The sequence below is a fragment of the Chiroxiphia lanceolata genome, chromosome 16 (genome assembly GCF_009829145.1).
Source record: "Chiroxiphia lanceolata isolate bChiLan1 chromosome 16, bChiLan1.pri, whole genome shotgun sequence".
Lineage (NCBI taxonomy): Eukaryota > Metazoa > Chordata > Aves > Passeriformes > Pipridae > Chiroxiphia > Chiroxiphia lanceolata.
In genome coordinates this window covers 16,076,543-16,091,043 of record NC_045652.1, presented here as the reverse complement: position 1 = coordinate 16,091,043, position 14,501 = coordinate 16,076,543, and the positions used below count along the sequence as shown (strand labels likewise).

The window sequence follows — 14,501 nt, the reverse complement described above, 5'->3', positions numbered from 1 at the left end:
CAGTGATGCCACGAGCACATTGTGGGCTGCTGGGCACACCAAGGGCTGCAGGGGGCTGAGCCCGGGGCTCCCTCCCCTCTGTGCCCCCTGCCTGGCTCTGGGCACACGCCCTCACTGTCCCTGACCAGGAGCAGGCACAGCCCCCTGTGCTGTGCCAGCCCGTGCCCCCGAGCAGGGGGATGCCGTGGGGAAGTGCAGGCACACGTGAGCGGGAGGCTCTGCCCGCAGAAACCAATGGTGCCGTTTTAATTAGCGCTAATTAGCATATTTATAACATGCTGTTCCAGGGAACAGTTTCTGTCACACATTCCCTTATATAAGCCACGGAGCCAACTGAAGAGTTTGCTAATGTTTCTCAAATTTAAGGAAAGAAGGCGGGGGGGCTACACGATGCACAGCCACAGTCTCCAGATGCCAGCGCTGAGTTTGAAAGGGATGAGGTGTTGGGAGGGAGGGAAAGGGGACATGGATATATTTCTGTGTGAGCAGCATGGGCACGAGGCTTTCCTGCTTCCCAGGATACCAACCCACAGCAAAGGGGTCCGACGGTGAGTTCTGGGCAGGAACCCCAGGCTGATGCTCTGGGTGCTGGGGACCATCAGGACCTCCCTGTTTTCCACCTGTCAAAGGTGTTTCCATGGATCTCTGAGCTCTCCATCTCCAGAGAGGGAGAAAACACCCAAACAGAGGCTGGGACCTCCCCAAGCTCCACGGCCACCAGGAGAAGGTTGAGGGAGGGAAGGGGTGTCCCTGCTGCACCCCTGTGCTCAGGTGATGGGGCAACATCACTCCTCTGCACACCCTCCTCATCTTCGCTACCTGCCCAAGGAATGAGTCTGTTGGCAGAGCAATATTTCCTGCAATTAAGGGGGAATTCACTAATGACACTGGTGTTGGGCCAGTCATCACACCAGCAGACACCAGGCCAGTGTCCAGTGAGAACCACCCACCTCCCGTAGAGCCCCAGCAGCCCCTGGAGCACTGGGATCCCAAATGGAAATCACGAGAGAGTTGGAAAGACCCCAAGAAAAATGAAGGCTCTGAGTCACATAATTATCACAAGAATGAAGTTCTGCTACCGCTCATATATCCCACATATTTGTAATTATTAGGAAAAAAAAAGGCCAAATAAAAAAGAGCTTTAAAGACACAGCTCAGCCCCTCACTTCCCAAAAGGGGCCAGATGGGTTTTGTGATGGTCTCATCAGCCATCTCAGGTGTTCCCCGCTGTGACCCAGAGGTCACAGCCCAGAGGGAGCCAAGCTGGGCTCCCAGCACCGTGACACCAGTGCTCCCAGTCAGAGCACGGACAGGTCACACTGGAGCAGCCGCACGAAACTTATGGGAAATATAGACAGTGTCAAGGAGAATTTGGTACCTCACCTTCCCAAAGCTTCCTTTTCCCAGCACCATCAGGAAGTTGAAGTCCGAAAGCTTCATCCGATCTCTGCTCCCGTTGTTGTCAAATTTGGAAATGGCATTTCTTGTCTTCTCATCCGCGGCCTTGGACCCAGTCCCGATCTTGGCTCTCTGCAAGGTGGACACGGGACAGGGAGAAAAGAAAACACATTACTGAAAACAGCAGGGAGAAAGGGTGTTACAAACCCAGTTTTACCCCCCCAAAATCCCACCTAATCAGCCCTTTCCCAGCTCAAACACCACCCTGAGCTTCAGGAACCTTTTCCATCACATCACCAAGAAGGGCACTGGAGGAGTTACCAGCACTGGCACATGGCACAGATCCATTGCTGCCCAGTCAACCTCTGCCAGAGCAACTGGGAACCACCTCTGCCCATTGTCACCCCTCTCCCCATGCCAGAAGGTAGCCTGCCACGCCGCCCCATGCTCCAGGTCATCCAAAGCATAGAACAGAGCCTTAAAGAAGCTTTTTTTCTCAAAACAAGCTTCTGTCTCTCACCTCCCCAGAAAAGGACGGGTGAATATCTCACAGAATATTTCACAGAATATTCTGAGTTGGAAGGGACCCACGAGGATCGAGTTCAGCTCTTAAGTGAATGGCCCATACAGGGACTGAACCCATAACCTTGGTGTATATAAATATATTAAGGCAAAACACAAGGTTTTTTATCCAGCTCCACCTCCATTACTCCCCTTATGGGTCCCTTCCAACTTGAGGTATTCCATGATTACATCTGATGCTGAAGAGAATCACACTCCTGTGCCAGTTCAAGTTGAACATAGGAAGCCCCAAATCTATTTGGAACAGCAGAGAACAGAGAGCCACCCTCTCACACCTCCAACCACCCTCACAACCACAGCTGCTCACTGAGGACCCCCATAACCCCCCATGTTTAAACACCAAACCCCACCAGCGTCCTGGCACCTCCTCCCCAGGCCAGGGGCTGTCTGATGTGCCGAACCACTGCTTGAAGAAGCTATCTCACAATTTATTCTCTTTTAATTTATAGAACTGTGTGGCAGTGTGAGGCCTGTGCCGAGCTCAGCCTAGCATGAAATTCCATTAACCCGATCCCGGCGGTTCAATTTGGCTGCTGCTGGCAGCCCCTCCAGATAGCACCTCACGGGTAATCTCAAGCCTTTGCTGCTGCTAATTGGTTCTCACAAGGTTCTCCCTGCTGCTGAATTCCCCACTCAAGGTCACCTGCAGCACCTACGAGCATCTGAAAAGCTCCTGCACTGAAAACCGAAGGACTGGTCTCTGGCATTTTCAAACACCATTGGTGGGACCACAGCTCTGCCCCGGGAAGAGGCTGGAACCCCAGGATGGGACCTGCTGCTGTCACTGGAGCCACACATATCCCGTCTGCTTCCCAATGGGAAAATATTCATACAGCGAAAAGGAAATAAAGTCACGTCTCCCAAAGCACAAGGTGTTTCCTCAGAGTCATCTTCAGGCTTTTCCAGCGTCCCCAAAGGACAGGGAGACCCAGGCAGGCGCTGTACTGACAACCAGCTCAGGTGACCAACAGCAGCTCTGACACAGCCCAACGTGTCTCATTGAGCCCAACCAAATCACAGAACCATGGAATGATTTGGGTTGGAGGGACCTTAAAGATCATCCAGAGAGGATGATCAAAGAGGGGGAAATAAGAGGATTTTCTTTTGCTCCATCCCAGCAAACCATCCAGCCTCAGGCCCAGCACCAGCAGACACGGGCTGAGCACCAGCACCCAGACATGGGGTGTCCTGGGCTCCCTCCTGAGGCTGTGTCTGAAGAGGGGCCAAGTCAAACCCAGTCAGTCCAGCACTTGACCTGATATGCAGCACCACAGTATGTTCAGGAAGATCAGATGAGGATATAAACATAACCAGGCCTCCCTGATAGAGCAGGCTCAGGGTGTGGCTTAGCCAGGAGGGTGAAGGTCTTCCCAGAAAAGAGCCCAAAATAAGAGCTGGGGCAATGTAACGACCAGCACTCCCAAGGGAAGGGTCTTGCTTCTGCTGTCAAGCATCTCTAAGGACCCTAAGTGAACACAAAAGTCCTGTAACCTCTTTTTAATGCACTCATAACACCTCCACAATCTCAAGACCTCTTTGAGGTTTACAACCAAAGCGTGCCAAGTATTGCTCACTGACTTTTTTTAAAAAAAAGCACTTGACCTTCGTTATCCAACTCCATTTGTCACAGTTAATTTACTACATCTGAATTTATGCAAGAGCAGCTGACAAACCCATCTCTCCAGCTGTCCCAGTGAGGGGCTGATAAAGAGTGAGCAGAGCTGGCAGGGATGTGGTGCTGGGATGTGGTCCTGGGATGTGGTGCTGGGATGCAGCACAAGGTTCCATGCTGGGCTCCTCTCAGATGGTCCTTGTCCAGCCCAGGACGTGCTGGCTGTGACATGGCTGCAGGGAGCACAGCAGCACCTTGCTCAGGCTGTGGAGAGGGGCATGGCTCTGGCAGCAGCTCCACAAGCTTCCAGGCAGCTCTGTGTCCCCCAGGCTGGCACTGTGTCCTCCCTGCCAGGCTCTAGCACACTCCACTCCTCCCTCCCAACACCAGCACCAGCCATGGCCCAGCTGGAAGGAGATCCCCTGCCTGTAACACTGACTTCCTCACAAGGGAGGAGGGGAGACACATCAAGGTCAGGGCACGGGTGTACTCTGGCACCTCTGGACAGTGTGTTTTCTGATCTGTAGAAAACTCATCATCTGACTTCCAATACACCATTTTAACACCACTGGAACATCATGAAATGCAACAGAAGACAGTTGTTAGTTCTTTATAGAGCCAACAACCATTGTTTGTAGCTAACTGTTGTATTAAAACTGTCTTTTCTTGTATACTCAGGAAAGTTGTACATAAATAAGATAAAAAAAGAAAGGAGAACTCCAGTCTCTGCTACAATTATGGAGTTCATGCTGACAACCATAAGGGCAATTCTTTTATGTATGGCTCATTGCATGTAAGTCTCCAGATGTACCATGCTCATTCCCAAGGTTCTGGGGAGATTTTAGCTACGCTGAGAAATGGCAAAGACCTGTTAATTCAGCAATGTCTGGATCAATCATTCAGCAAGATCTTCCACGGCTTATTAAGTAGTAAATAGACATTTCTCCTTGAAGCCAACTCCTCTCCTTGGGGAGTTGGACCCTACTCCATGTTCCCTGTGCTGCCAGGGAAAGAGCTAGCAGGGAAAGCCCCTTGCTGAGGGCACTGCAGGCAGGCAGCAAAGAAAACACCTGAGTACAAGAAAAATCAATTCACCTCAAATTTCTGCCTCAGTTCCTCGTTTCCTTCTTCTCCCTCGGGAGGCACTGGGACGTTGAAATACTCCCCCTCCTCCTGGCTCAGCAGCTTAAACCTGGAGGGAGAGTGAGAATGTCAGGTCAGGATGGCAGGTGGGGCTGCAGGTAGGCAGGACCACAGGCAGGACCTCCCCCCTGCTCCAAGCACGGCATCCAGGTGAACCTTCCCCAAGGTCAGAAGACGCCCCAGACCATGCCCCTCAGCAAGCCCCTGACTCTCAGCCAGGTGGAGGGATGTTTCTGGGTCCCTCGCTGTGCTGGGGACCCCCACAGCCCGGGGAGCACATCCACTGCCTGCTGTGGGGGGCACACAGAGCACTGACATCACTCTCAAATGAATCCTGACCCCAAAACCCACAGACAAAAGCATGTCTTTCTCATGACAGGCACAGGCACAGGCACAGGCATGGGCAAACCCCCTCTCCATCAGCTGCCCCCCAAGGACAGCACGTGGAATGTGCCAGTGCCAGGCTGGTGCTGCCAACCCTGAGAGCACAGACAAGATGCTCCTCAAAAGAAGGAAAAAAGCTTAAGCAGCAATTATCAGAAATCATGGAAATGCCACTCAGAAAAGAGGCATTCCACCCCATTAGGAGTGAAGCCCAGCTCTGGCAGCCAGGAGGGTTCTCAGCTGGGTGTTATCCCAGAGGCTGCTCCGAGCAACAAAGCCCTGTCCGCATAACACAGGGACAGGCTCTGCCTTTGAGCTTGTTTTCTCCATTAACTGCAGTTGTTTGGATATGAAATATAGATCAGAGCTCCTGCTCCTTCTCCAGTTTACTTCAACCAGAGCCGTGACAAGGAAAATTACTTAGATCTCCACTTACATGATTTTTAAAAGGCTGGAAAACGCTCAGGCTTCGGGCTGCGTCAGAAGCCAGCAGCACATGACACACATGCACCCTTACAGGTGACTGGGAATTTGGGGGGAAGTGACAGCTCCCTGCTGTTTTCCAGAAGAGGAGCCATGTCCCCATCAGGGTCTGGTTGGTGATGAGGAGGCTGAAACCCTGCCACGTGTCCCTGTGCTGTACCAGGTGCTGCCCACCTCATCGGGGGCAGGGAGGGGCTGGACAGTGACAGGAGCACCCCCAGCTCTGCCCTGGATGTGCCAGGGTGGGGAGCAGTGGGTGCCCCCTCCAGTCCCCTCCTGCACTTCCCAGCTCTCTCTGGGTACCCAGACTGCCTAATTCCTCCTCCTCCTCTCCATTCTCTGCTCAGAGGGAGACACATCCAGCTTCTATGGTGGGAAAATGCAGTCTGGGGCATTCACTCAGCTCATGAATGCAGATTAACAATATGCAGGAGTTGGTTTCCAAAAGACATCTAATATCTCTTTTCAATTATTACACTCGCCATGGACAGGTAACACAGCTCCCAGGCACCAGTGCCCGGGGAAAAAACAGGGAAATAAGGCACTGTGTGTCCTGCTGGGGGAGATAAAATGAAAATGGAGAGACCCACTGAGGGGTGTTCCAGCCCTGCTGTGTTCATCACTCGTGTGGTAACGAGCGTTGGCAATTACACACTTTGGTGGTTCCTCCTTGTACTGAGCTGTGCCCTCCACACCAGCACTGCAGCCCACGTGCTCCAGCCAGGAATCACAGCTCCAAGGTGTCCCCACCACCACCCCCTCACAGCCCTGCTCTCCCACATGCCTGAGGAAGCCACAGTGCCTGCCTGGTACAGAAACTGATGGGAATCCAAGCAGAAAATGCTGGAAAATGCTGCCTTGGCAGATGAGGGCAGGTGATGCTGGCTCCTCCCAAAGCCCACGCAGTGAGAGCCCCCGGGAGCACCAGCCCTTCAGGAAGAGCAACCCTGGGGCTGGGAGGGGAGTCTGGAGGAGGGAAAAGCCCCACACTCCCCCTGAGCAACCCTGCAAGGAGCAGGAGGACACGCAGAAGGTGATGCTAAGCCAGTCCATGCTGAGCACCCCTACACTGTCCTGACTCCACTGGGCACCCCATGGACACCCCACACAGCACCAGCCACCCTCTCCAGCCCGAGAGGTGGAGCAGCACCTTACACAGAGCCAGGCCAGGTGGGCCTGGAGCAGAAGGGAGCTGGTACAAGGGGCTGTCACGTCTCTCACCCCCACAGATGATCCGGGCTGCTTTCTGCCCATGGTATTTAGGAAACAATTACATCTTACCATCCATCCACTCCCGACTTCTGCAGCTCAGAGATCCCAAAGGACAAGGAGCCCATGAAATCATTCCTGCTGGTCAGATCCCAGTCCCAGATCTCCACAGACAACCGCCTGTCTTTGTCTGCCTCTTTCAGTTGGCTGGAAGAGAGGAAAAGGGACGGTTTTATCCTGGAAGATGTTGCCACACCACCCTGTCCCTCCATGCTCTGCAGGAATACGGATGCAAAGTGAAGGGATGCTCCTCGATGCCTGTTGAGGTCTCCAATATTTAATTGCCCAACCACATCTGACTCACATGGAGAGCACAGAGTTCGTGCCCAAACACTCAGCTTTGATCGGGGTCAGGGCAGAGGTTTGAGTGTTTCTGAGTCACTTACTGAATAAAAAGAATCATTTCTCAGTCGAATCAGTTCAGTGCCTCTGAATAATTAAATAAGAGCAAATACAATCACATTAATTCTTGGGGGTGAGAAAATTCAGCTTACAAATTTAAACATTTTCCTTGTACTTACAATTTAAATGTCTCGTTCCACTCAGGATTCAGGGAGCACTTGATAGTTTTGGTCTTCTGTTTGCTTTCATTTTTGGGGTCAGGGATTAGTTTAAGCTTCACGTAGGGATCTGACAAGCCATTAGGGTCCATAGGAACTAGGTTTTTAGCATCTCTTACTGGGGAAGAGAAACAGGATTAAATTCAGTATTCCAACTATAAAAATACCCGACAACTGACAACTTCCCTGCGTGCCAAGAGTAAGTGTGAAAATAGTGATTAAAAGCAGAATTAAACTGGATCTGTGCAGACATGGGCACTACATGAGGAACGACATAATTAACGCAGAGCAAACGCAGCTCTCGTGGACGGGGGAGGCTGAAGGTCGACTCAGGAGATTATTTTTATTTTCTGGTAGGATGGTTTTTTGTTTGCTCTCAGTTCTAAGCAATTTAAAGCCGGTTTGTTTCCTCTTGCCCCTTGGGAAGAAGCATTGCACTGATTTGGTGGGAGCACAGAGATGGAGCTTTCCTTGGAGAGTGGAAACAGCAACGTTAACGCCCCAGGAAGGGGAGAGCAGGGACCCAAAGGCACCAACCTCCCCACTGGGCCCTCCCAGGCTCAGCTGGGGCCCTGAGGGAGGATGCCCACAGGGCATCATCACCTGCCCACTTGGCAGCATCACCCCAGCTCTGGGAGCTGAAGTGTCTCCTCTGGGAAGCAGGAGGAGAGAGGGAAGAGCAAACCTGAGGTGACTCGGTTGCTTGTAATTGGATTGCAGCTTGGACAAATTAAATACAGCCAGGCTGAGCTGAGGCTCTTTGCCCAGATTAAGTCAAAAAGGGTCTGTCTGCCAGGAGAAGGGTCTTATCTTCCCTCCAGCCCAAATGGAGATATCAGAGATGGAAAGCCTGACGGCCACGATGGAGCTGAGCTGTAACCTGCAGAAAAGCTGTTTCAAGGAAGCCCAGAGCAGAGCTCCCCCCTCCCCAGGTCCAGTGCACACCCCAGGGATCAGGCACGGCGGGTTGTGCCATGTTGGGAACAGGAACTCAGTGCTGCCTGAAATTCCACCAGATGCCACCAGCAGCTCGCTGTGAAGGCACAGCTTCACCCTAAAATCCCAAGGAGGAGGAGAGAGGACTCTGGCTCTGTGTGTGGCACCACAGGACATCAGAAGATACTTTTAGAGTCAGAAGAGTAAAAACAATTGCCTACTTCCCAACTCACCAGTAAGGCACTTCTGATGAGGTTGGGAACCAGAGAGTTTTGAAAAGCAAATCAATGCCCCAAAATCTGCCCTCTAGTGCTGTCCTGCCAAAGCATTGCCCAATTTTCAGATCCATGGAATCAAACTTGCAGCCAAAATGCAAATCTGCATTTATAAACGAGCTCATTTATCAAACGTGACAGCCCTGCCAGTAGCTCGTGAGACGGGGAGAGGCGGGAGCCTGCTGGGAACCACCGCCTGCCACTGCAGGAGCCAGGCAGCCCCAGCCATCCTGCTGCTCTACGTGCTCCTCAGACTCCTGGGATGAGGCAGCTGCAGGAGACAGTCACCTCTGGCTCCTCTGGCAGAGGGGGAAGGATTGACTTCATCCCTGCCCGTGGTACACAGGGACCTTGCCGGGGATGCCGTCATAGAATAACCAAATCCCAGAATAGTTGGGGTTGGGAGGGACCTTACAGCTCATCCAGTGCCACCCCTGCCACGGGCAGGGACACCTTCCACTAGCCCAGGTTGCTCCAAGCCCCGTCCAACCTGGTCTTGGACACTTCCAGGGATCCAGGGGCAGCCACAGCTTCTCTGAGCAACCTGTGCCAGAGCATCACCACCCTCCCAAGGAAGAAATACCTTCCTAATTTCTATTCTAACCCTGCCCTCTGTCAGTTTAAAACCACCACCCCAGGGCTCCCTGCCTGCACCCCCCCACACTGCCAAGGCACGGGGAACAATGCCCCCAGTGCCCCACTGAGCCAGAGCCTCACCACACCCTCCCCCTGAGCTCTGACTGCTTTTTATTGCCTTCTTGGCCTTAGAATTATCACACAAATGTGTTTCAGTGCCCCTGCCCACCTGCAGCACTCAGGCCTGTGGGAGCCTCAGGGAAAGTGGGGGACAACCACTGCCACTCACAGAACCACTTACATTGGGATGTTGTGGCACCAGGCACCAAACAGTGCCCACCCTGACCCCAGAGCCCAGGGCAGGAGAGTGGGCACAGTCTTCGCTGGTGACCATCACCCCTCACCTGCCCTGGGGTCAGCAGAAACCACTGAGGACCCTTCAGATCTCCTGTGTGAGCAGCAGAACCAGCCCAGGGGCTGGAAGAAGCTGCTGGCTCTGGGGTCTCACACCAGCCAGTGTCCCCTCACTGACAGGAGATGCAAAATGATGTCACACAGAATCAGCTCCGGCTCTGCTCTGTGTTTCACCATCCCAACAGTCAACACAACATCCTCTGGAGACTAATGAACCACCCTCCATCGTTTATCAGGCCGTCCTTCGCTTCTTTAAGGAACAGGAGAAGTAATTCCTGACCCTCACAGTTAATCAGTTTATGCCCTGAAGCATGAGATTTGATTACCTCATGTTATTATCTCAGTGTGCAGACCTCACAATTTCATTAATGGGAATAATTTTATCTATTCATTTAAAAAAACAAAATGCTTCTGCTTGACCTCAAGAAACTTTCTAACTTTTCAAGCAGAAATCAACAATTAAGTGAAGGGAAAATAAAAACGTGAAGCAGCACAGCAGTGATACCTCCCAGCAGGAGAGTTGCGCTCCTTCCTCGCCAGTGTTTATGGAATTTATTTGACAGTTAAATTTGATGTAAAATAGTTTTACATCTGTCATACCCTGACAGTTTTGTGCATCATTAAGAAGTAGTAACATCATTATTAACGGTGATGAGTAAGAATATTACGATCCCATTTAAAGCAGGACTTAAATCACTGTGGGTACCAAGTGCGGCCAAGGAGCTGCCACTGTGGCCTCAGGCCATGGGCAGGATGAGGCATCCATAAGTCTTGGACATCCCCGGACTAGGAGGTTTGGGGGGGCAGTGGTGGCAGTGCCCACCTCCTCCACACCATTCCCATGGCAATGGGGACACTCCTCCACTGCCATAGGAAGGAGGCGTCACCTGCTCTGCCTTGCAGGGCCAGGGCAGGTAGAGCTGGGTGAATGATACCTGAATAATTTATTCTGCAAACAGCTTCCTAATAAATGATTCAGACAAGAACTTTTAACTACTCAGGCAGCTGTAACTGCAGGAACAGGCTTGGGAAGAGACACTCCCATTTCTGATGGCAAATGTGGGGAGAAGCCTCACTCTGCCACCTGTGCAAAGCAGGAGGGAGCAGGGCCTCTCCAGGCACTGCAGGCACTACAGAGGGCATGTCCAAAGCTCACTGTGGATATGGGAGCAGGGCAAGGCCCTTCCTCCTACTCCCAGGTCTCCAAGGGAGGGTAAGAGTAATATGGTGGATAAACAAGGACCAGAAAGTTCTTTGCTAAATATGCCACGGGGGGGTCACTTTTATGCTAAATAAAAAAAGCCTACAATAAATCAACTCCTACCCCACTCTCCAGATAGTTCCATGGGCTGTCACAACCTTTCTCCTCCTCTCTGAGCACGCAGGGCCATGGAACATGTTCAGTGCAGGGAATTCTGCTTCTTGCTGCCCTCCAAAGGGCACAGGTTGCCCAGAGTAGCTGTGGCTGCTCCATTCCTGGAAGTGTCCAAGGCCAGGTTGGACAGGGCTTGGAGCAACCTGAGCTAGTGGGAGGTGCCCCTGCCCATGGCAGGGGATGGAACTGGATGGTCTTTAAACCAAACCATTCCAGGATTCTATGGTTCTATGAAAAACCCTTCCAAAGCCCGGCTCAGTGCAAGGAGAGGTTAGAGCTCTGCCACCTCATGCCAGCCCATCACTTCTCCATGGCCGTGCCAGCAGCACCCCCAATTCCACAGCTCTTGGAGGGGATTTTGGAGAGGGGAAGGCTCTTGGGCTGGCCTGCAGCACTCATCTTCCTCCCTCCAGCAGCACACACCATCCCCAGCCAGGAGCAGCCCCATCCCAGTCAGTGCCCGGCACTCAGATGAACACCCTCGCGAGTTAAAACATTTAATTAATGCTCTGATAAGAATATATTTGCACATGCTCATACAATGAAAAAGGCACAGGACTCATTACAGCTGCATCTGCCTGGGCCGGTGATTATTAATTAACACACTTCCAGCTCGTTTATCTAATCACAGCATAATTGGTTTCAGTTTTGGTCAATGTTTTCTTTCAATCAGCTCAGTAAACAGCGAAGCTCTGTCCCAGCAGCCTCTGCCATGCTGCAGGAGCATCGGGGTGTTGGGCTCGGCTTCGCAGGAGCCACTGGGGGCCAGGGCACGGTACCAAGGCTCACAGGAGAGAAGAGGGAACCCAACATGGTCCCCACACTCAGCAGCCCTGGCACGAGGACAGGGTACACTCTCCTTCCCATGCACAGGGTCAAAGGGACCCGGACGCGCTGAAGAGTCTCCATCACTCAAACACACCCTGTCCTCGCAGCATAAACCCACCACAGCTTTTCTGCCTCCTCATCCCTGTTAGACTCTCTATCTTTTAGGTCTCTTTTTTACTCCAGCACTTCCCTGAGAGATGAACACATGCTGGGCTGCACTGGCACACGGCGGGACACACCTCCCACCTGCCTGGGGTGGCAGAGCCAGCTCCTGGCTGCTGGAGAGGAGCCACACACAGAGTCCTCAAAGCAACTTCCATCTTGGAGCAGCAACAGCTTTAATGGATTCCCAGCCCAGCCTTCACATTCTCCCACTCCTCCATTTCCCAGACTCAAATATTCATGTCCCTTAATACGACAGGCTCAGAATAATCTGCATTTGGAAGCTTTTCTGTTACGGAAGCCAAAATGCACAACGCCTTGATGACACTTCAATTTGCTGTGATTTCCCACTTTATTCCTTAGTCTTTTCCCACTAATAAGACACTTGATCAAAGCCCAGAGCAGAACATGGACTGTGAACATGCATTTGCTCCTGCCTCATTTCACATCTCCCTCCCACACTGGGGGTTCAGAGACACAGAACCCACATTCTAAATATTAGGAAGAAAGTCTTCCCTGTGAGGGTTGGGAGGCCCTGGCACAGGTTGCCCAGAGAAGCTGTGGCTGCCCCTGGATACCTGGAAGTGTCCAAGGCCAGGTTGGAGCAACCTGGGCTAGTAGAAGGTGTCCCTGCCCATGACAGCGGGGTGGAACAAGATGAGCTTTAGGGTCCCTTCCAACCCAAATCATTCCAGGATTCAATAATTCTATGAAAAACTGTGTCTTCCACTGGGAGGGGAAGATTAGCTTCACAAATAAAAGGAAAAAATTAGAGCAAGAGAAAAGAAACCCACAGAGCTGAACAGCAGCCAGCAAATTCCTGTTAAATTTGTCAAGCCAGGAAGAAATCAAAGCCCCGAGTGGGTCCGCGTTGGCCGTGCCCGTGCTGCCACCTGCAGGCACCGGCCCTGCCCTGCCAGCCCTGCCTGCTCCTGCCAGGGGCACCCGGGCACCCTTCACACTTCATAGCTGGGATCCTCTTTGCCATGGGAAAGCTTCCGGAATTCCCGGGCAAGGGTCTCCCCCCTGGTGGCACAGAGAGAAGGTCTTGCCCCACCGCCACTACCTGTTTTTCCCTGTGCAGCAGGACCAAAGGGGGGCTCAGCCTCCTACCCATGCCAGGCTCAGGGGGCTGCACCACCCCCCTGCCACCCACCACTGCACTGTCACTGCTGTTCTCGACAGAAATCCACCCCCTGCCCGCCCCAAACTGAAATTCCTGCAGAAAACGTGTAAAGGGCATTTTCCACCAGAAATCTGCTCAGAGGAATCCTGGCTGCTGCCTCCACCCACTGCCTCCCTGGGCTGGGCTGGGGCCCCAGTGGGGACACTCTCCAACTGTGCCCCCCTGGGATGGCCAAGGCAGGTCCTGCAGGAACTGTGTGGGTTGGAAAATCCCTCCAAGATCATTGAATCCAACTGTTCCCCCTGCTAAGGCCACCACTGAGCCATGTCCCCAAGTGCCAGACCTACACAGCTTTTAAACCCCTCCAGGGATGGGGACTCTGCCACTGCCCTGGGCAGCTGTGCCAGGGCTGGACAGCCCTTTCCATGAAGGAATTTTTCCAATATCCAACCTAAACCTCCCCTGGCACAACCTGAGGCCATTCCCTCTCTTCCTGTCCCTTGTTCCCTGGGAGCAGAGCCCGATATCCCCCCCAGCTCCCCCCTCCTGTCAGGGAGTTGCAGAGCCAGAAGGTCCCCCCGAGCCTCCTTTTCTCCAGGCTGAGCCCCCCCAGCTCCCTCAGCTGCTCCTGGTGCTCCAGCCCCTTCCCCAGCTCCCTTCCCTTCCCTGGACATGCTCCAGCCCCTCAATGTCCTTCTTGTTGTGACGGGCCCAAAACTGACCCCAGGATTCAGGGTGGCCTCCCCAGTGCCCAGCACAACATGAGGTGGTTCCATCTCCCAAGGGCTGGGTGCCCACCCATGCTTTGGGGGGCTGGCCAGGCTCCCCAGTGTCCAGCCTCTCCTCTCCCAAAGCATCCCATTCCTCCAGCAGCTCCACAGCAGAGCTGGAGAACTCAGCACGCTTCCCTGCCTTCTGGAAAAGCCAACAGCTGACATGTTTTCACCAACACCTCCATAAAGGGCCAGAAATAAAACAGCCTTTCAAAGCCAGTGGAAAAAATGAAAATCCAGCTGCACAGAATGGGGCCAAGGGAGCTCCTCCCCTGCCTCCAGAGAGGTGGGAACACAGTGCCAGGGAACTCATGGTGCCAGTGGGAGGGTGAGCTCTGTACCCCACTGGCATCTGATGGAGGCTGGGTACCAGTCCCATCTCACCCCCAGAGGGAATTACAGAATCATTAAGGTTGGAAAAGACCTCCAAGATCACCAAGTCCAACCTTCAGGAAGGTGCCTGGGAAGCAAGACTTCTGAGAAACATAGTTCTGCCTGGTTCACTGATGCTCTCCTTTAAGGACAAATCAAACAAAAAATAAATTAAAAAATCCTCCACAACTTCTTTCAATTTTTCATTAACATTTTCAGCAACTTGGTATTTT

General features: G+C 52.7%; 1 protein-coding gene across 2 annotated transcripts in view; it reads right to left on the bottom strand.

Annotated features, from left to right (window-relative positions):
- Positions 1-14,501, bottom strand: part of PRKCB (protein kinase C beta) — a 100,872-nt gene that overhangs the window by 31,794 nt on the left and 54,577 nt on the right. For both annotated transcript variants that reach the window (XM_032704046.1, XM_032704047.1), the window contains exons 6-9: positions 7,393-7,549; positions 6,884-7,018; positions 4,688-4,784; positions 1,384-1,530 (exon numbers count right to left, since the gene is read on the bottom strand). In XM_032704046.1, the coding sequence (XP_032559937.1) occupies positions 1,384-1,530; positions 4,688-4,784; positions 6,884-7,018; positions 7,393-7,549 (536 nt within the window). The remainder of the gene's footprint in view (positions 1-1,383; positions 1,531-4,687; positions 4,785-6,883; positions 7,019-7,392; positions 7,550-14,501) is intronic.